This window comes from Bombus huntii, chromosome 9, assembly GCF_024542735.1.
Source record: "Bombus huntii isolate Logan2020A chromosome 9, iyBomHunt1.1, whole genome shotgun sequence".
NCBI lineage: Eukaryota > Metazoa > Arthropoda > Insecta > Hymenoptera > Apidae > Bombus > Bombus huntii.
In genome coordinates, this window is record NC_066246.1 from 524,165 (window position 1) to 542,969 (window position 18,805).

The 18,805-nt window shown below is 27.5% G+C and overlaps 5 protein-coding genes across 7 annotated transcripts; 2 read left to right on the forward strand and 3 right to left on the reverse strand.

The window, feature by feature from the left end:
• Positions 1-108: 108 nt before the first annotated feature.
• On the forward strand, positions 109-1,908 carry LOC126869662 (proteasome subunit alpha type-1). Its single transcript, XM_050626500.1, has 5 exons — positions 109-282; positions 519-769; positions 885-1,044; positions 1,125-1,334; positions 1,632-1,908. The coding sequence occupies exons 1-5, from the start codon at positions 280-282 to the stop codon at positions 1,839-1,841; spliced, it is 834 nt and encodes a 277-aa protein (XP_050482457.1). The 5' UTR covers positions 109-279; the 3' UTR covers positions 1,842-1,908.
• Positions 1,894-5,391, reverse strand: LOC126869658 (lipoyl synthase, mitochondrial). 3 transcript variants are annotated; one of them, XM_050626496.1, is made up of 8 exons: positions 5,253-5,391; positions 5,014-5,181; positions 4,605-4,910; positions 3,009-3,165; positions 2,869-2,926; positions 2,610-2,765; positions 1,998-2,533; positions 1,894-1,947 (listed from the first exon to the last, which is right to left on the reverse strand). In XM_050626496.1, exons 2-7 carry the CDS (start codon positions 5,170-5,172, stop codon positions 2,173-2,175), a joined length of 1,197 nt encoding a protein of 398 aa, XP_050482453.1. In that variant the 5' UTR covers positions 5,173-5,181; positions 5,253-5,391; the 3' UTR covers positions 1,894-1,947; positions 1,998-2,172. The 3 variants fall into 3 exon arrangements, with proteins under 3 accessions (XP_050482453.1, XP_050482454.1, XP_050482452.1); XM_050626497.1 differs by having other exon boundaries at positions 4,605-4,907; positions 5,014-5,359; XM_050626495.1 differs by having other exon boundaries at positions 5,014-5,357.
• A 244-nt stretch (positions 5,392-5,635) lies between these two features.
• On the forward strand, positions 5,636-12,147 carry LOC126869654 (sterol regulatory element-binding protein 1). Its single transcript, XM_050626485.1, has 8 exons — positions 5,636-5,875; positions 6,388-6,975; positions 7,063-7,294; positions 7,380-7,774; positions 7,912-8,844; positions 8,963-9,270; positions 10,861-11,016; positions 11,094-12,147. Exons 1-8 carry the CDS (start codon positions 5,776-5,778, stop codon positions 11,445-11,447), a joined length of 3,066 nt encoding a protein of 1,021 aa, XP_050482442.1. The 5' UTR covers positions 5,636-5,775; the 3' UTR covers positions 11,448-12,147.
• Positions 12,148-12,342: 195 nt separating this feature from the next.
• Positions 12,343-14,781, reverse strand: LOC126869666 (nuclear receptor 2C2-associated protein). Its single transcript, XM_050626505.1, has 3 exons — positions 13,176-14,781; positions 12,885-12,975; positions 12,343-12,673 (listed from the first exon to the last, which is right to left on the reverse strand). Exons 1-3 carry the CDS (start codon positions 13,211-13,213, stop codon positions 12,395-12,397), a joined length of 408 nt encoding a protein of 135 aa, XP_050482462.1. The 5' UTR covers positions 13,214-14,781; the 3' UTR covers positions 12,343-12,394.
• Positions 14,782-16,379: 1,598 nt separating this feature from the next.
• LOC126869663 (ER membrane protein complex subunit 8/9 homolog) lies at positions 16,380-17,735 on the reverse strand. The gene is made up of 5 exons (XM_050626501.1): positions 17,486-17,735; positions 17,038-17,114; positions 16,907-16,976; positions 16,752-16,846; positions 16,380-16,663 (listed from the first exon to the last, which is right to left on the reverse strand). The coding sequence occupies exons 1-5, from the start codon at positions 17,693-17,695 to the stop codon at positions 16,492-16,494; spliced, it is 624 nt and encodes a 207-aa protein (XP_050482458.1). The 5' UTR covers positions 17,696-17,735; the 3' UTR covers positions 16,380-16,491.
• Between the last annotated feature and the right edge of the window lie 1,070 nt (positions 17,736-18,805).

Here is an 18,805-nt window from a genome sequence, read left to right on the forward strand (position 1 = left end):
TATAAATTTATAAATTTATAAATAGAGATTACTAATTTCTTAAACTAAAATTATGATAGTTTAGAACTTTACTAGATAGCGCTTTCACTATCAAGCTGATAGCAAAGGAGTGTCCTCTCTATTATTTATTTGATCATAATACCGCTGCATGACAGTTGTTTTATGAAAAAGATTCGTTGTTGGTCATAAGTATTTTACAACTTTACGTTATTTATTAAATAAATTAATAATTTAAATAATAAATAGCATTTTATATTTACAATTAAATAACATTCAATAATGGTATGTATTTTACATAGTTCTTTTCACGAAACATAATAATATAGTATATCACATCATTATTATGGCATTTGCGGACCTATATTTATCATCAGAAGGGTTAATTTGTACGTGGAATTAAATTATGTATATATTATATATTGATATTCTTTTCCATTTTAACATATAACAACTACAATGAATAAAACTAATTAATATAAAACATTAAATAATAATAAAAAATTTTTCATATTTTTCAGTTCCGGAATCAATACGACAGTGATGTCACAGTTTGGAGTCCACAAGGACGTTTACATCAAGTAGAATATGCAATGGAAGCTGTGAAATTAGGATCAGCTACTGTAGGACTTAAAAATAAAACTCATGCAGTCCTTATTGCTCTGAAAAGAGCTTCTTCTGAGTTATCTGCTCATCAGAAAAAGATATTTCCCATAGATAAACATATGGGAATTTCTATCTCAGGTTTAACAGCTGATGCCAGGATGTTGAGGTACACCATAAACCATAATATATCAATTATATTGTGTCACTATTAATAAAAATATAATCATTGTTTTAAAATCTTTATTAAATTAAGATTTGAATTTTTATTTATTTGTTTATAGTCGATATATGCGAACTGAATGTTTAAATTATAAATATTCTCATGATGATCTATTACCTGTAAGTCGGTTACTTGCATCCCTGGGAAATAAATTGCAAACATGTACTCAAAGATATGATAGAAGACCATATGGAGTAGGTTTACTTATTGCTGGGTATGATGTAGGTAGATGTGATTAAATGGTTGATTACTATCTAGCAAAAGATAAATTGTTATTAAAGTATTATTAATATTTCTAAAGGATCAAGGACCACATATTTATCAAACATGTCCATCATCAAATTACTTTGATTGTAAAGCAATGGCTATTGGTGCACGTTCTCAAAGTGCTCGTACATACTTAGAAAAACATCTTAATGAACTTTTATCATGTGATCTTGATGAACTAATAAAACATGGTCTTCGTGCATTAAGAGATACATTGCCAAATGAAGTTGATTTATCAGTAAAGGTAAATGAAAGATGTTCATTCTATTAGTTTCCAATGTTTCTTTCATAAGTAGTAGATTTGTGAAAAAAGTAAAAGAAGGCAAAGTTTTACCATTTTTTATATGTAATAAAATGATTTTAATAAATTTTTTAATTTGTCATGGTTTTCGAGTTTTTAGTCGTATTCAGCAAAAGGCCATGGAAATTGTATAAAAAATTGTGAAAATTTCTTCTCTCCTATTTTTCTTATAAATTTAGCATATAAGTATTTTTTAAATCTTATGTAAGATATATTATAAGAGAAATTATTTTATTACAGAATGTCTCTATCGCAGTAGTGGGAAAAGGTACAGATTTTAAAATATATGATGAAGATGCAATTTCTGTCTATTTATCTCAAATTGAAGATGACAAACGTAGTAAACCTACTGAACCAGATGTAGAACAAGATTCTAAACCTCCACAACCTCCACCTTCTGATGAAGGTCCACAAGACCCACAAGTTACAGTTGCAATGGACACAGATTAAAAATAATTTACTTTATAGCATATTTTATGTATACATTTAAAATGAATTTGCATTTTACGTTTAAAAATTGTATTTTTCCTCATCATATTCAATACAACAATAGGAACTACAACATGAATCATGAAAATTCATACAACATGAAACATGATTCAATACAACATGAATCATGAAAATTTTGTTAATTTTCAATATATATAATACATTTCTTTAGCCACGTAATTACAATTATCTACATGATTTGATAGTATTCCTTTATGTACAGATATACAATAATTTGTACTATTATACATGAATACACAAGTATTTTCAATTACAATTAAAACAAATATGTTTATTGGTTTTCAATCTGTTTGTTTCTACGTTTTTTTAATATATTTGTTAAGAAAAATTCTCCAGCTTTATATGATGAACGCACTAATGGACCACTTGCAGTATATAAAAATCCTAGTTCATTTCCAATATTTTCCCACTTTTTAAATTTTTCAGGTGTAATATATTCAATTACTTTTAAATGTCTTTTTGTAGGTTGCATATATTGGCCAAGTGTCAAAGCATCTACACCTGCTTCTTTTAAGTCTGTCATTGTTTGCTCAATTTCTTCATCAGTTTCCCCTAATCCTAACATTATCGATGATTTTGTAATTAATTCTAGATTGCATTCCTTTGCTGTTTCTAATACCTTCAACGATTGTCTAAAAAATACACGAAAATACATATATTTCTAAGTTTACTAAAAAAAAGTTACAAAAGCTACAATATGTACCTTACCTATATTCAGCTCGTCTATCTCTAACAAATGGAGTTAAACGTTCAACAGTTTCAATATTATGAGCAAACACATCAAGATTAGAATCTACAATTATTTTAACACAATTTTTGTCTCCCCTAAAATCTGGTACTAAACATTCCACTAAAATATTACTTCTGCAAAAATATAAAAAGCACATATATAAAATATTTATTTAATATATAATTGCAAAGTACTTTGTTATAATAATAGACAAAATAAGGTGATAAAATTATGCACCTTTTTTTAATTTCCTTCACTGTTTCTGCAATATGACTAGCTCCACCATCACTTAAATCTATTACAATATATAATTTTGACATAAGAAACATAATAATTTTGGTATATACATAAATTAAAAAATGTACAAACTACTTAACCATCTCTGTCTACCGATGTAAGTACAACATAATCCAAACCCCAATCTGTTATTGCAGTTGCCGTATTTACTGGTTCCTCTGGATTTAATGGTAATGGTGTGCGTGATGTTTTTACAGAACAAAAACGACAACCACGGGTACATGTATCGCCCATTAACTATATTAAATTGTTTTCCACTATTATATTCTCATATATAACTAATTAACCTTTTTGGATAAAACCCAATTGTCACTTGACAGTATTGCAACAAATAATTAGATTTTAGTAAAAGTATTACGTAATGAAATTACTAAATAGCAATGTGAAAATTTATACTATGAAATGTTGTGCATGATGAATAAATTTACATTTTGCTAACTTTTATCACTTTTAATATAAAGCACATAATCATTAGCTTATACAGGTTGTAGCACATAATTGTTGCCACTAATTTTTGGATACTTCCGATGATCTGACAAAAAAAATGTTCCAAACAAAAGTTAATTAGTATTTAGCCAGCTACAAATTGCCATTTAAAAAAATTCTAAAAAGTTATTTTTTAGATAAGGTATTAAGGTTACTTTGTCGTTTTTAAGTGACACAGCATTTTTGACTTCACATTGTTGTATCTGATATCAAGATGAGTTCAACAATCTACTATACTATGACCTTGACTCCAAACTTCCATTTAATTAGGAGGAATGGAGAATTGTGTATGCTAAGGATTATTTTATAGGTGGACTATGAATAACATAGAATAGAAAAAAACATACTTTGATATTACATTATTTCCATGTGTTCGATTACAACAAATACTTGAATTGTAGCCGATGGTTTTGTAAATATAATTTGGACCGATGCCGTAAATGTGTAGTAATTGTTACTATAATGCTATCAGAGCAAACTTCCATGTACACTGTACAGATTCACTCCTCTAGATGTTTGATATTTTGAATAAACTCAGGATAGACCTTTAGACTACAGATGACTCCGCAGAAAACAAATCTATTAAGGATCTAAAACAGCAAATCTATATAGCATGCATGCAAATTTATTCTGACAGCAGCACCTACTACAAACTTATTACATCAGTCAGGATTATATTTACAAAACTATGGGCTATAATTCAAGCATTTGTTGTAATTGAACATACAGAGATAGTGTAATATCAAGGTATGTTTCTTCCTATTTTATGTTATTCATATTCCATCTATAAAATAATTCTCAACATATACAATTCTCTATTCCTCCTGATTAAGCAAAAATTTCGAGGATCATTTTAAAGCCATGGTATAATAGGTCGTTAAACTCCTCTGAATATCAGCTACAACAACATAAAGCCAAAAATAAATTTAAAATGAAAAAATAAATTTAAGAACATCAAAGTGATCTTGATATCTTATCACAAAAACAAGTTTTTGGAAATTTTTTATGTAGCAATTTGCAATTGGCTAGACACCGATTAATTTTTATTTAGAACTTTTTTCTGTTAAACCATCAGAAGTAACCAAAAAATCATAGCATCAATTATGTGTACAACCTGTATATTTTTAATTAAATCACCTTTTTAAACAAAATTACAAAACAATGAGATATATAGAGTTAATAATACAAACCATAATAGTAGCCGTTGCTGTTCCATGTGTACCACCTCCCCAACATTCCCCAATATTAGGACATCGTGCTTCTTCACATACAGTGCTTAATTGTAATCGTCTTAATTGTGACTTTATTCTACTATAATTTTTACCCATTGGGATTTCTGTCTTTAGCCAAGGTGGCAATTTCAATCGAGATTTATCACCTTTTTCTAACTTCAACTTTCCATTATATTCTTTGTAGGTACCAGCAATAAAATGTTCTAAGTTAGGCCCATCCGCTAGTTTTTGAGAAAAAGTTTTTTCTTTGACACATTGCAACTGCTTTGGTACATAAACAATATTAGTATATATTTAAAAATATCAAATATTATGAATATTGCATTAGTAATACTATCATTAGCAATATTATTTGTCAAATACATACTGATGAGTGAAAATTACAAGCAGTAGATATTTTTACTCGACTTGACTTACGAAAAGCTTGAAACATGTTTGCTTGTAAATGAACATTCAAATAACCTCTCAAAAATAAAAAGGAATCAGCCTTATAGCATGGAATACTATCAAATACGATAATGAACATCTGTACAAACTAACATTTGCAATTGCTTAATAAATACTTGAATTTGTAGTAGTTTTTTAAATTTTATAATATACACCAACGTTTTCAAACTTGTAATTATTTATTTATATTTACTTATAACTATGAATTTAAAGTAAATATAAAATTTTCCTATCAAATAGTAAAGAATCTTAATAAAAGATTCTATACTTATATATTACATATTTTTTATGTTTTTATTTTTGTATTTGGTTTTAATTTTTTAAGATCATAGAATATTTTAAAATATTTATTGTTTTTAATTTGAAGATTAAAATGGATAATTTAGAGAATTATTTATAAAACATTTCATAAACATTGTTATTCATCAAAAGATTTAATAAAAATATTAATAGTAACGTTTTTCATAAAAATCCGTCCATATTCTACAATAAATTTTGTTAGTTTAGCAACACATACTGACGTAATATCATCCGATCTGTAGAGCTTCTGTGATTGGACGCGGTAAAGGTCGGGTGACTTCGTAATTTGTTAGTTATTACGTTTGACATATCAGTGCTTCGTTTTGTTTTAATCATTGAATTTATTTAGTGAAAATAAATATTTGACAAATATTACGCCACAATGGCAGATCCTGGAGGGTGGACTACTACACAAGATAACGATTTTTCTAATTTTCAATCGAACGACAGCTTTAATTTGAATGAAGTAACTGGTATCGATGGTATGTTGTATTTAATATTTATCAAAATATTTTTTATCATTTTGTTTTAAAAGCTATAATGAAATAGTAATTTCCCCATATTTTTAAATTATATTATTTTTATTTTTTATTTGTTACCCATTTGTTTTTATATAATTTTATTTTTCAGTGATTTTTATGCGATTTTATATAATTTTTTAAATAATAAATTTGTTTTAAATTAAGAATATGATTATAATCGTTTATTATATATATTTACTTATTTAAAGAATTGTAGTCAAATTATTTTCTAGAAATGAATTAAACGGTCTTTAATTTATATCAACAGTTGTAATCAACAGCATATCTTTTTAATGTAATTATAACATTTTATATGATTAATATGAAAATATCATTACATATTATTTTATTTGTTATTACATGTGACAGAAAAGAGAGAGAGAGAGAGAGAGAGAGAGAGAGAGAGAGAGAGAGAGAGAGAGATTTTGTTTTTGTATATGTTACATCACTATCTTAAATCTTTTTTATTACAGAACTTCTTACAAACTGTGAAAGTGAATTGTTGAAAAATGAAAATTTATTTAGCGACGATGCATTATTATCACAATTGGAAGAGCCTTTAGGCATGGATACAGAGGGATTGGATTTTTTAAACTTTAATAATAGTAAAGAACTAAAAGATTTTAAAGAATTTCATGATTATGAGGATCCAAATATTATCAAATCTGTACCAAGTGGAAATGTAATATTAGCTCCAGCAATAACAGAAAATACACAACAAGTTCCTTGTGTTACTCAACAATCTCAACAACAAAAGCAACGACCACAATTACAGGATATAACTTCTATACAAAATAGAGCACAAAGAATATCTGTCACACCAGCACCTACAGTATTTAGTTCACAATATGCTATACCACAAAACCTAAACTTCAGTGTCCAGTCTCCTGTTGTAACTATAGCACCAGTGACACAACAAAGACAGTTGCTTTTACCAGCTAAACTTATAAAATCAGAATCAGTTGTTTATTCTAGGGGATCACAAGCTGTTAGTTCAACATCTGTACCACACCAGATACATACCTTAGTAAATACTGCTAATGGAACAGTTTTAACTGCTGGTAAGAATATATGACATCATGAGATTTTTATTAAATTTATTATATCCTAATTTTTATTAAATTTGTTATATTCTAATTTTTATTCAGGTATTCCAGTTGTATTAGATACTGATAAGGTACAGATTAATCGATTAAGTACAAATACACATATAGGTGTACCAAGAGTAAAAGAAGTAAAACGTAGTGCTCATAATGCCATAGAACGACGTTACAGAACATCAATTAATGATAAAATCATTGAATTGAAGAATATCATTGTTGGAGTAGATGCTAAACTGAATAAATCAGCAATTTTGAGAAAAACTATTGATTATATTAGGTATATTATGTTAATATGTGTTTGACTTTTAAAATATTTGTTATAAATTGACGAAACTTTTTATTAGAAACAATGAAAATTTTAGGTTTCTTCAAAATTCTAATGCAAGATTAAAAGCAGAAAATATGTCGTTAAAATTGGCTGCTCAAAGGCAAAATTTGCGCGATTTATTAGTATGCGGTGAACTTACACCACCTAGATCAGATTCAAGTGAATCATCTTTATCTCCAGCACCAGCACCATTATCTCCTCAATCTCCTTCATCTATAAAAGATGATCCAGATTTGTTACAAAATGTTGATTCAGCATCTGTTCTTACAAATCAAGGCATGAGAGATCATACTAGGCTTACGATTTGTGGATTTATGCTCCTCTTTTTAGCATTTAATCCTTTAGGTTTTTTGATAAATAATGTTGGAAGATTCAATTCTGATTATATAAACACAAAATTGGATGGTCGTACAATTCTTAATTATCAAGGTATCATAATATAATAATTACAATGCTATTACATTATAATATACAGTATAATAATAATAATAATGTTATCACATTATACTAATTGTTATATATGTTACTATGTATAACGAGTAATACTATTATTAACCTTTTTGTAGATCAATCAGATCTTGAAAATCCAATGTGGAGCAATGTGTTTTTATGGCTAACAAATGCTATACTTTTAATTGGCGGACTTTGCAGACTATTGCTATATGGTGATCCAATACTACCATCTGACAGTAAAATTTTCCTTGAACTTCATCGATGGAGACGTCAAGCAGAATTCAATATATCGAAGAATGAATATAGTCAAGCATGCCGAGATTTACATCAATGTTTGCAATACTTAGGCCGACCATATCCGTCATCACGCGCAGAAATTTGGCTTGCAACTATGTGGCAAATTATAAGACAACTTCTTCATAAATTATGGATTGGAAAATGGATTTTGTATACTCATAAATGGTTTTCTGAAAAAACTACACGACAACAAGCAGAGATATCAGCTATGGAAATGGCTATTATTTATCAGCATATGTTATGTCTACATTTATCAGAAGGATCAAAGAGTGGAACTCTGTATCTTGCTCTTTCTGCAGTGAATTATGCAGAAGCCACTGGAGAAACTATTCCAAAATCATTATTAGCAGAAATATATATCAATGTTGCATTGTGTTTCAAGCACTCGTTATTTCCATTTATTCATAAATATTATTTGGGCAAGGCGCGCACTTTATTATCATCATGTGCAGTTCCACCAAAATTAAAGTGGATAATGAGTGATGAAGGAGCTAAATTTTTAGCATTTCAAAAATGGCAATATGGAGAACAACCAGATAATGAATTTACTTCTCAAACTAGTAAAGCTGATCCTTTATCATATGCTTCACGTGCATATAGAGATTATTTAATCGGACATTGTTTACGTATTTTAACCGGTACTGTTGGAGATGCTCATTTATCTTCAATATTAGAATATGGACAAACTATTATGGCTTCTGCTGGAATAGATGCTGGATTTTTATGTACTGACAAAGTTACAGTTACACGTAAGTTTAAATAAAATCTTGTTTAATGAGTTCATTGGTGGTATTGGATGGCATTAAATTTCTTCCTTCCTTTTTTTTCTTTAACTAATAAATAGAATTTGGTGAATTAATGTTTTAGATTGCGAAGATGAAATTGGATTATGGTGGGGAGCAGTTATATATGTAGCAGCATGTTGGAGATTGAAAGAAGACGATTCACAAGCATGGAGCATTGTTGAAAGCAAATTTCCTTATGAAAAATGTTACCAACTTTGCAATAATAATAACAGTATTAGTCCACTGCCATATGTTGTTTTGAATGCTTTGCAAGCAGCAAAAGCGACTACTAAATCAGTCTCTATGCGTTTTATTGATCAGGCAGGAATATTGCTTGAACAATGTTTGGTTTATTATAATTGCAAGCAACAGTCATCCCAAAACGTTTTGGTAAGATATTTAAATATTATGTTTATAATATATTAATATATTCAATTCTTTTATACAAAAATTATTATAATTACTTATATTTTTTTGTAATGCTTTTATTTTACATAGATAATGAAATTAGAAATTATGAAGTAATAAATTATATAACATATGATTTGAATACGGAAATAAAATATTTAATTCTTTTTATATTTTTTGAAATTTATGATCTTTGAAAAATCTGTTTTTCATGTTATTTATCTTCTCAAAATGAATATCATTACACATTTTTTCATAAAACAAAAGAAAATGATCAAATAATAAATTATATATGTAGTAACTTTAAGTATATTATAGTATATATTTATGCAATTGCTTACTTGTTACAAGTGTGCATTGTAGTTGCATTGCATGAAATATAACTATGCAATACTTCTACAGTGCAACTTCTGTGGCAGGTCTCAGCGTCATATGTGATAGATAAATATATATATATATATATATATATATAGGGTAGACCAAATAAAATGTTATAGACTGTTTTCTCTATTGTAGATATTTTCTTTCTTTCCTAAATTAAACAGGATAGAGGGGTAATCATTTGAAGTGCAATACATTTTTTTAAGACTACTAAGAAAAGTTTAAAGGCAGCCTCCTTCATTTATCTTAAATGGAATGAGGTATTCATTTTCTTTATTTAGGTAACTCTTATCAAACAGAGTAACATTTACTTGAAAAAATTCTTTTTATTCTGCACAATTAAAGAGATTTAATAAATAATTCAATGCAGTTCTAGGTACATTTAGAGCTTTTTATAAACATATTTTTTTACCTATTTGTTTGATAATAGAAAGGTAATTTCTTGAAATATTTTATGAACAATGTTAATTTTAAATTCTTTAGAGAGATGAACCTTATTATTTAATCATCTTCTTATATGATGATTAAATATTTAATATGCTGATACATAAAATATAAAGTGATAGTACTCTTACAATGAAGGAAAATATAATCATAAAAGTATTTACTGCGCATACATTGATTATTTCATTAATGCTATAAAATGCTTAAAATAGTATTTATGAAAGACTTAATAGGTGTTTAGAAATCTAAAGACATCATTTTAAACATTTATTAAAATAATTCTCACTTTAGAATACATTTATATACATATTTTTCCCCTCCTTTCTTCTCTTTTTACCTTCTGAAGTTTCTCTTAAAAGAAGTATGTATTTTTCGCCATAGCTCTTTAACTGTGCAAAGTAAAAAAATATTCAAGTTAAATATTATTCCATTTAATAAGAGCTATTCGAATAAAGAAATGTTAATATCTCACTTCATTTGAAAAGGGGTCCTCTTTACCTATGTATAATAGTTTTCCTAAAAAATTTTTTACATACCAGATGATTTAGCAACTCCTTTGTCCTTAATTTAAAAAGAAATGAAATGATTTCTGAGAATTTGGCTTATAATATTTTACAGGATGGTAGAAAATGGAATCAAAACTTTTTCTTGGGAATAGATAGCACTTAACAGTTCCTGAATCCAACAAATCAATCAAATCTACAAAATTAATAATAATTTCCTTATTAGCTTTGATTATTTTTTTAGCTTACTCAATTGTGGATTTGTGATTGGTTACTTGAAATGCGAACTACACTTTGGCAGGAATTAGATAATGATTTAGAAAAATTAACTACAAATATATCTCTTGGAGGTTTTCAACGTGATTTAGCTTGTTTGAGACAATTATGTCAGCATATTCCAGTAAGTTTACATATATATTTTAATATTATAATTTATAAGTTAATTATTATTTTTAACAATTGTCATGTACTTTTTAGTCTACTTTAGCAAGAGTATTTGTTTATGAAGCCACAACACGTATAATGGCGGGAGCAACACCAGTGAAAACTCAAATATTGTTAGACCGTAGCTTACATCACAGAAATTCACGTTCTTCAATTATCTGTGGAAAAGATCGTTCGCAAGATCAATATACTGGAGAAAGAGAACATGCGGTAGCTTTATGTTTAGCTTGCCGACATCTACCTCCACTATTACTAGCCTCTCCTGGAGAACGTGCAGGCATGCTTGCAGAAGCTGCTAAAACTCTTGAGAGGGTAGGTGATAGAAAGAGACTTCAAGAATGTTACAAATTAATGAGGCAATTAGGACCAGCTATTTCTGCTAACTGATATATCACAAGTATAAGAATATACCTCATTCAATCCTGTCTTTTACATAGGTTTGTCTCTTTCATGACTCATTGTTGTAAACAAAGTTTGCAAAGAAATTAACGGATCTAACATGGTTTCTCTTTTTGTACTATTTCACGTTATACTAAAACAAACGTTAAAATAAAAGACAGGCAAAAAGTATAAATATGCACTAGTTATGTATGTATATAGTGTATAGTATTATGATATCACATAGAGTATAGAGTAAAAAAAAGTTTCCAGGGTTTAAGTTGAATAGCTGATTTAATTTATATCAATGCACATTGTGCAAGATTGTTGTACATAAATTATAATATTTACAAACAGAAATTATGATATTCTTAACGCAACTAAGACTTTTAGATAACTTGTGTTAATTTGATATTTTCCTTTTCAATATAATTATTTTGTAATTTAATTAATGCGTCTGTCATTGCTATATATATCTGTGTGTGCATAATATGATGGTATTGAAGTCTGTAAATGATATGTTTGAGTTTTTTCAAAATATATAATTTTATTATAAGTTTTCATTACTTAAGAGATATAAATTGGGGTTTAAGAGATATAAATTGATATAAATATCTCTATATATACTACATGTAAAACTAATACATTAACATACAAAATGTAGCTTTATAATTAAGAAATGATTAAACTTAATTATTATTTAATAGAATATATAAACTATCTTAAATACACACTGTTTTAAATATTCAAAATAAATTATAAGAACAATTTTATATAAAAATAAATGAGATCGGAAATTAAATTATAATGTTTTCCTCATCTTTTCTTTATTTATAGATATCTATTTTTTAAATCAATTTTCACTTCATTTACAACATCAAAAATTTAGTCAAAAAGACATATGTAATATTTAATTACATTTATTTTTTGTAAAAAATAATGCTTGCTACAATATTTTATGAGTGTAAAGATAATTTGTATATAATAATTCTACCAAAGAAATCTGTACTTTCATTAAATACAAATTTAAAAGTTTTTGCTTTTACTGGATTTGTCAAAATGAAAATTTGTATCGTATTTTTGTCTTCTGGATAAAACGACTCATGAAATTTAGTTTCTTTATTACCAACTTCTAAATGACAATTTTTGCCAACAAATCCACCTTGAAATTCAATTTCAAATGAACTTATTTTATATTCTTGTTCAAATTCAATAATTATCCACTGAAGAGTTCCCTGTAACATACAATATGTACTAGTAGTAATAATATATGTAAGAATTATTTATTTAATACATATGTTTCTTTAAGTATAACTTAAAAAAACTGTAAAAGATTTATTTTATCACTTCATCATCAAAATGTATTACTTTAAAACAAAATAATAGGTAAGGAATATATTAATACATAACAATATAGGAGGAAAGTACAAAAAAAGATTTCCTTACCGCGTCAGAATTCCAACAAGTTTCAGGACAATTATCGAACATGTAATTTTTCCCATAAGATCGATTATTCTTGTTCAAAACTGAACTAACCCTAGATAAGTAACATATGATAAATATAACTTTTGTTTATATAAAACAAATTTCTAATTATTTTACATATCGTGACTAATATCTTATGAAAATATTTTGTTTTTCATAGATATATACCATGAAAATATTACAAAAAATTTGAGTAGTTTAATCACAATATGTATATATATATGTATATATATATCTTAAATAATAGCTCACCGACACTCGAATTTATATTGTTTCAATAAACACGTCATACTAAAATAAAGCTAATATAATACATGTGTAACTTAACCTCGATTGAATGTAAGGTTAAGTAGAATGAACTTATGTTGAGTATTGTCTATCCAGTTTTCACGATATACTACTACAATATTTAAAGTCAATTCTCAAATCCAAACAGCTTAAATGTGAGGAGGTGCGTTAAAATAAGCAATAAAAAATGCAGCAAAGATGTAGCCTTTGATTCCTGATGTACATATACTTCTTAAGAAGTAATCAATTTGATGTACATGCCTTCTAAAAATCTGTAGAAGTCTATAACATTTATGCACAGGTACTATGCTATTATGTACATATATCAACAAATTCAAAAAACAAAAAACAATTTATAAAACAAGAAATGTTATACATTTAAAACTATTATAATTTAATGTATTATACAATATAATTTGAAGTATTATATAATTCCAATAACTCTTGGAAAAAGTAACAAATTTCGGTTTAAGTTTTTACGATCTTCTTTTACAAATTACTTATATCCTTAATTATTTATATTCTTATTCGTCCGATCAGATTGATCATCGATTATATGTGTATGTCACATGTATATATGCATATATACAGTATATTGCAGCTCAATATTTTTCGTATTGCGTCATTGGCTACTCGATAGTCGACGACGACTATACTACAGCGGAGACAGTCGTTTAGTAACGTAGTAACACTCCGATGTATAGTATTTAAAGCTTAACACGTTCAATACCATGGGGGTCACCGGTGACCGGCGCACCAAGATTAGTAGAAATGCATAATTTGAACAAATGTCAATAGTTATAAATTTTTTATTATTACCATCATTACTACAATGGTGTGACGAAATTAATGCAGTATAAAACATACAAAAATAGTTTTATTATTATATAGTTGTGTAAAAAATATTTTCGGGATTTTAGTACAAAGCTGCAAGTATATTATAATTATTCCTTTAAATATAATGTGGAATCAGTTGTCAAGATCGTGAAGGTCACATGTATCCTACATAATTCTTCGATGACAGAAAACCCCTTATTTCTAAATATGATGTGAAACAATCAGAACTCTTAATATTACATTGTCAGCTAATCCAATCTGGTAGGATAGGTAAAAATGCCAGTGCAGATGCTTTTCAAGTAAGAAATATATTTATGCAGTTCTTTAATTTACTTTTTGGTGCCATATCTTGGCAGACTAATCATATAAGTTTAAGGTTACATGAATATGACCATTGATATGGTCTGTTAAACTAAAGAAGTTTAGAAAAAGTAAGCAGGCTATGTAGATGTATTAAAAAGGATTTTTATGAAAAACAAAGTTGTTGTGTTAACATAAGTTAAGAAAAATATATAGTATTAAGACTAAGTATGTACAGTTTTAGATTATAGTATAATTACTGTATAAATTGTAAAATACAGTCATCAAGCTTCCTATAACACAGTTGGTTAGTACAACTCAGAGGGTTGTCCAAATTTATTAAATCTTGCTATATAGAAACAATGTTACAACAATATCGCGTTATAGGAGGATTTTCAGAATTTTTGCACTGTGTTACAAAAGGGTTGAATATACAAACCATTCTGCAATCCATGTTTTGCTGCAATTTGTTCCCAGGCCTTTCCTTTTAATTCATTGTCTTCGTACACCGTTGCGTCTTTATCCCATACACATGGATATTTTCTGATAGTCTCAATAAATTGTTCAGTTTCTGTTATACATAAGCACATCACTAGTCGTAACAAATTTAAATTGACAATTGACAAGTAGAACAATCGAAAAACAGTGGTAGCACGGTCGTATACACACGTTTGGCGATTTCTGTGGTGGGGGTAAGGTTCTTAATCAAAGATGAATAGAGGGTCACCAATACTTCTAGGCATAATACAGCCAAAAAATGGATACTGAGAATAAGGGCCTCTAGTAGTTAGTGGATCGCTTATTTTGTGTCCGGGTTGGGAAATATGCGTCGGTGGCTTGTATCGATGAGTAGCGGAGGAGAAATGTGTACATGACATGGAGCACGGCTAAAGCAAACATACACTGTTAGCCATAAGTACTAGGACTTTTATTGATATTTAGTATAAATTACATGCTACTCATCGTTTTCATTTTCTATTATTATATTATACAAAACATATGAAAAACATAAATCAAAGCAAATAGAGAAGTAGGAAGCACCCGATATCTGAAAAGTCACCTAGCTGTGAAATATGATATGCTGTGCCTACCATAAAAAAAGTTATTACATTTACTTCATAAGCCTGTTTTGTATACAAATCAGACGTATCACTTGTATTAACTTCTAAATTTATTTTCATCATATCCTGCAGCTTCAACAATTTCCTTAAGCTCTCTTACGAATATAGAGGCTCCTTGTGTCCTTGTCTAATAACACATGCACATTCGCACTGAAAATATGTATGTGTATACCGATCGGTTACCGGCGAACGGTATTAGTCTGCATTCTTGATTAGACAAGGACTGAAGGAAAGGGTCTCTATGCAGCGTTGTCTTTCTATTGTCATATCGTATCCCTTACACGGTAACATATGTATGACATATGACTTGTGTATTATATCTTCATATCTTCATGGCCGGTACGAACTCTGAACGTAGAGGCGATAATTAGTAGTGCGCACTTTTCGGCTCACTTTTTTATCATTTTCCCATTCATTTATGGCGATAATTTAGGAAATATATATACGTATGTATGTCCAAATAAATTTTATTACTAAATTCTACTATTGTAATAAATATAACATAATCATTTTCAGTAATCACTTAAAAATAAAAAAAATTGATTATATAAAGAGTAAATTAATTGCTTTAGACTCAAAAGATTGAAAAATAATATAGGTCTTAAAAAGTAAAATCAAATGATAAAAAGAATTAAAAGTGTTTTATAAAATACAACAATGGATAAAACCGATGTGTTTACTGCTTTTATATATATATTTGCTTTAAACACATTTACCAGAAATTAACTCAAAAATGTTGTATGATTGTACTGATTTTGAATTTTATTCATAATAAATTAATAGCTATAATAATAACTATAGAGTGATAGAATATATAAAGATATGCATATAAAATATAAATGTAAATAATTTGCTCTTAGTATTATTTTGTACATCATAAAATTGATAGAGATAAATATTTCTACATCAATATATTAAAATACATTCTTATTTATTAATTTATTTACATTAAATGTTCCTAAGTGTATTTGAGAATATTTACAAATTATATTCTCATAAAATTGCATTTTAATTAAATGTGTTTATTTATATTTGTCCATAAACTCTTCTATAGTTTTATTAAGCTTACAATTTTGCCAATCAAGAGAAATATCATCAAGATGATTATCAAAATCAACAAGATTTCTATATTCTTCTGCTTTTAGTAGGGAGTATAATACATCTGTATGAGTTACTCCTTTATCATATAATATACTGTAAAAATCAAAACAATGTGTATCAATCTAAACAATAAACATTAAAAACTATTTGAAACAAATATTAAATATATCAAACTAATTACTCTGTTACATCTTTAAGCTTCCATTTGCCATCTACAAATTGTGAAACTCTCAAGGGATTTGAGCTCATAGCAAGTGTAATTTCTTTATTATCCACCTAATAATATGAAAAAAAGATAATAAGACAATTTTTAGTTCAATTTTTTACAAAACTTACCACTACAAGTAAAGTATTGCCGCAATTTTCTGCTATTTTATCCGCTATTTTATGAGCAGGTTTATCTGTACTGTATTAAAAGTTGCATAATTAAATTATTGTTAAAAAATTCAAATAAAAGATTAAATTACCTCAAATCATTTATGTTTTCATTTGCTAAGTAGTAACCTGCTAATACTAAACCTTTACTAATAGCATATTGATCAACCTGAAAATATTTTTTCTCCATTTTAGTTTAATGTTTACATCATAAAGAAATTTGAATCATATTAAACAATTTTATAATGATTAAGATTTTAAATGATTAAAATGTTTCTTACGATATAAACTAAAATAGTTGTGATAAAATATATTTACAAGTTTATAAAAGATATATTTATAAACTTGTAAAAAATTGTTAGTACTTTCGAAACGATAAATACTCGTGTAACAACATTTTTAATATTTTACATAACTACTTCATAAGTTGAATCTATTAAATATACTGTATCTAGATAATTCATTAAAATAAAAATTAATTTATCTGTTACCATATATTAATTAAGTAAAGTGAACTTTATGCCATATTTAAATATTTACCATGGTCAAAGCAATTTCCGCCATAGGTGAGACATGAAGACAAATGTGAAACAGTGGAATTACATCCTCAATATGTAATTCGACAGATTTACTGTCACTTTTACTATTTTGTTTGCCTAATAACAATCCATTTATTGCGCAATGTGGATATTTAGCAGCGTGTAAGATGATCTTACAATATGCACGACTAGAGAACGAGATATCTGCCATTTTTCTTCAACAACAAACGATAGAATCGATAGTAGTGAATTCGATATAAACCAGTCATATATATAGTCATATGTTATATACATATGTTTATGTATATCGCTACCATGCGTTCTCGGCTTTGTGTTTGACGGCACAAAATATAAAAAGCGAAATAAAATTGTCTATACGTACATGAAATATGGAACATATCTAATGCATATACATATATTATTCGAAGAATGCAGGTGACAAAAAATCGTAGTTCAGATGATAAATAATACTCTATTGGGAAGCTCCAAATTTCATTATTTTAGATTGCAATAAATTAAAAATTTAGATTGAACTACGTACGATTCCTAAAAACGTTTTATTTTCTGAAGGAGATATTTAATTTTATTATACAACTTATATTTCAGCAATAAGAATATCGTAAATTCTGCTAAAATTTGAATTTTGTATATTTTTATTTTGTACATGTACAATTTTTCTCATACCGAGTATGCGGCGAAGTACTTTTATCCCACTGATGTAGGGCATGATCAAAAATACCGTGTACAAAGATGTTCTGACAATGGCTGTAAACATGAAAATGTATTTCCAATGATTATACAAATATTTCTTTGGATACAATAAAGATGGACAAGCATTAGTTTTATGACTAAATAAATGTATTGAGTTTGAGAGGCAATATCTTGAGCACATATTGAAATAATAAATAACATAATTCTAGGGTTTATTTTGTTTTTGCAATTCTTTCTTACATAGGCTCCCATCAATCTTTTAATTATAAAACTTTTGGCTTAAATCATTCCAAATTCATGGCACAGAACATGATTAGATATATTTTGTCCTTAAATTTTTAATGGTAAACGGAAAAATAGGTCATTCCATTTAAAAAATCATTACAATTAGTAGAATCTCAGAAAATATGGCATTGAAATGACTTTCACTCTAATTTCCCGCTTAATTTCCCGCTTGAAATATAGTAACTTTCTCTCGAAAGACTTCTTTGTATCGTGACAAATAAGAAAATAATTAAGAGTAGCAGAGTTAAATGGAATACTCTGTATATCTATATAGCAAAACATAATAGTGTCCCGTCTCTTAAATAAAATATGTTACAAACAAAAT

Bases quoted from the DNA above. Each gene is read 5' to 3' on its own strand.
- LOC126869662 (XM_050626500.1), top strand. The intron at 1,045-1,124 runs GTAGGTAGATGT...ATATTTCTAAAG, and splicing joins TACTTATTGCTGGGTATGAT to GATCAAGGACCACATATTTA. The intron at 1,335-1,631 runs GTAAATGAAAGA...ATTTTATTACAG, and splicing joins AAGTTGATTTATCAGTAAAG to AATGTCTCTATCGCAGTAGT.
- LOC126869658 (XM_050626496.1), bottom strand. From the start codon at position 5,172: ATGTTCATTATCGTATTTGATAGTATTCCATGCTATAAGGCTGATTCC. The intron at 3,166-4,604 runs GTTTGTATTATT...AATTTAATATAG, and splicing joins CAGCAACGGCTACTATTATG to TTAATGGGCGATACATGTAC. The intron at 2,534-2,609 runs GTAAGGTACATA...TGTATTTTTTAG, and splicing joins GATAGACGAGCTGAATATAG to ACAATCGTTGAAGGTATTAG.
- LOC126869654 (XM_050626485.1), top strand. From the start codon at position 5,776: ATGGCAGATCCTGGAGGGTGGACTACTACACAAGATAACGATTTTTCT. The intron at 5,876-6,387 runs GTATGTTGTATT...TTTTTATTACAG, and splicing joins TGAAGTAACTGGTATCGATG to AACTTCTTACAAACTGTGAA. The intron at 6,976-7,062 runs GTAAGAATATAT...ATTTTTATTCAG, and splicing joins TGGAACAGTTTTAACTGCTG to GTATTCCAGTTGTATTAGAT.
- LOC126869666 (XM_050626505.1), bottom strand. From the start codon at position 13,213: ATGACGTGTTTATTGAAACAATATAAATTCGAGTGTCG. The intron at 12,976-13,175 runs GTGAGCTATTAT...TTACTTATCTAG, and splicing joins CAATATAAATTCGAGTGTCG to GGTTAGTTCAGTTTTGAACA. The intron at 12,674-12,884 runs GTAAGGAAATCT...TGTATGTTACAG, and splicing joins CTTGTTGGAATTCTGACGCG to GGAACTCTTCAGTGGATAAT.
- LOC126869663 (XM_050626501.1), bottom strand. From the start codon at position 17,695: ATGGCAGATATCTCGTTCTCTAGTCGTGCATATTGTAAGATCATCTTA. The intron at 17,115-17,485 runs GTAAATATTTAA...AAATATTTTCAG, and splicing joins CGGAAATTGCTTTGACCATG to GTTGATCAATATGCTATTAG. The intron at 16,847-16,906 runs GTAAGTTTTGTA...TCATATTATTAG, and splicing joins GCAATACTTTACTTGTAGTG to GTGGATAATAAAGAAATTAC.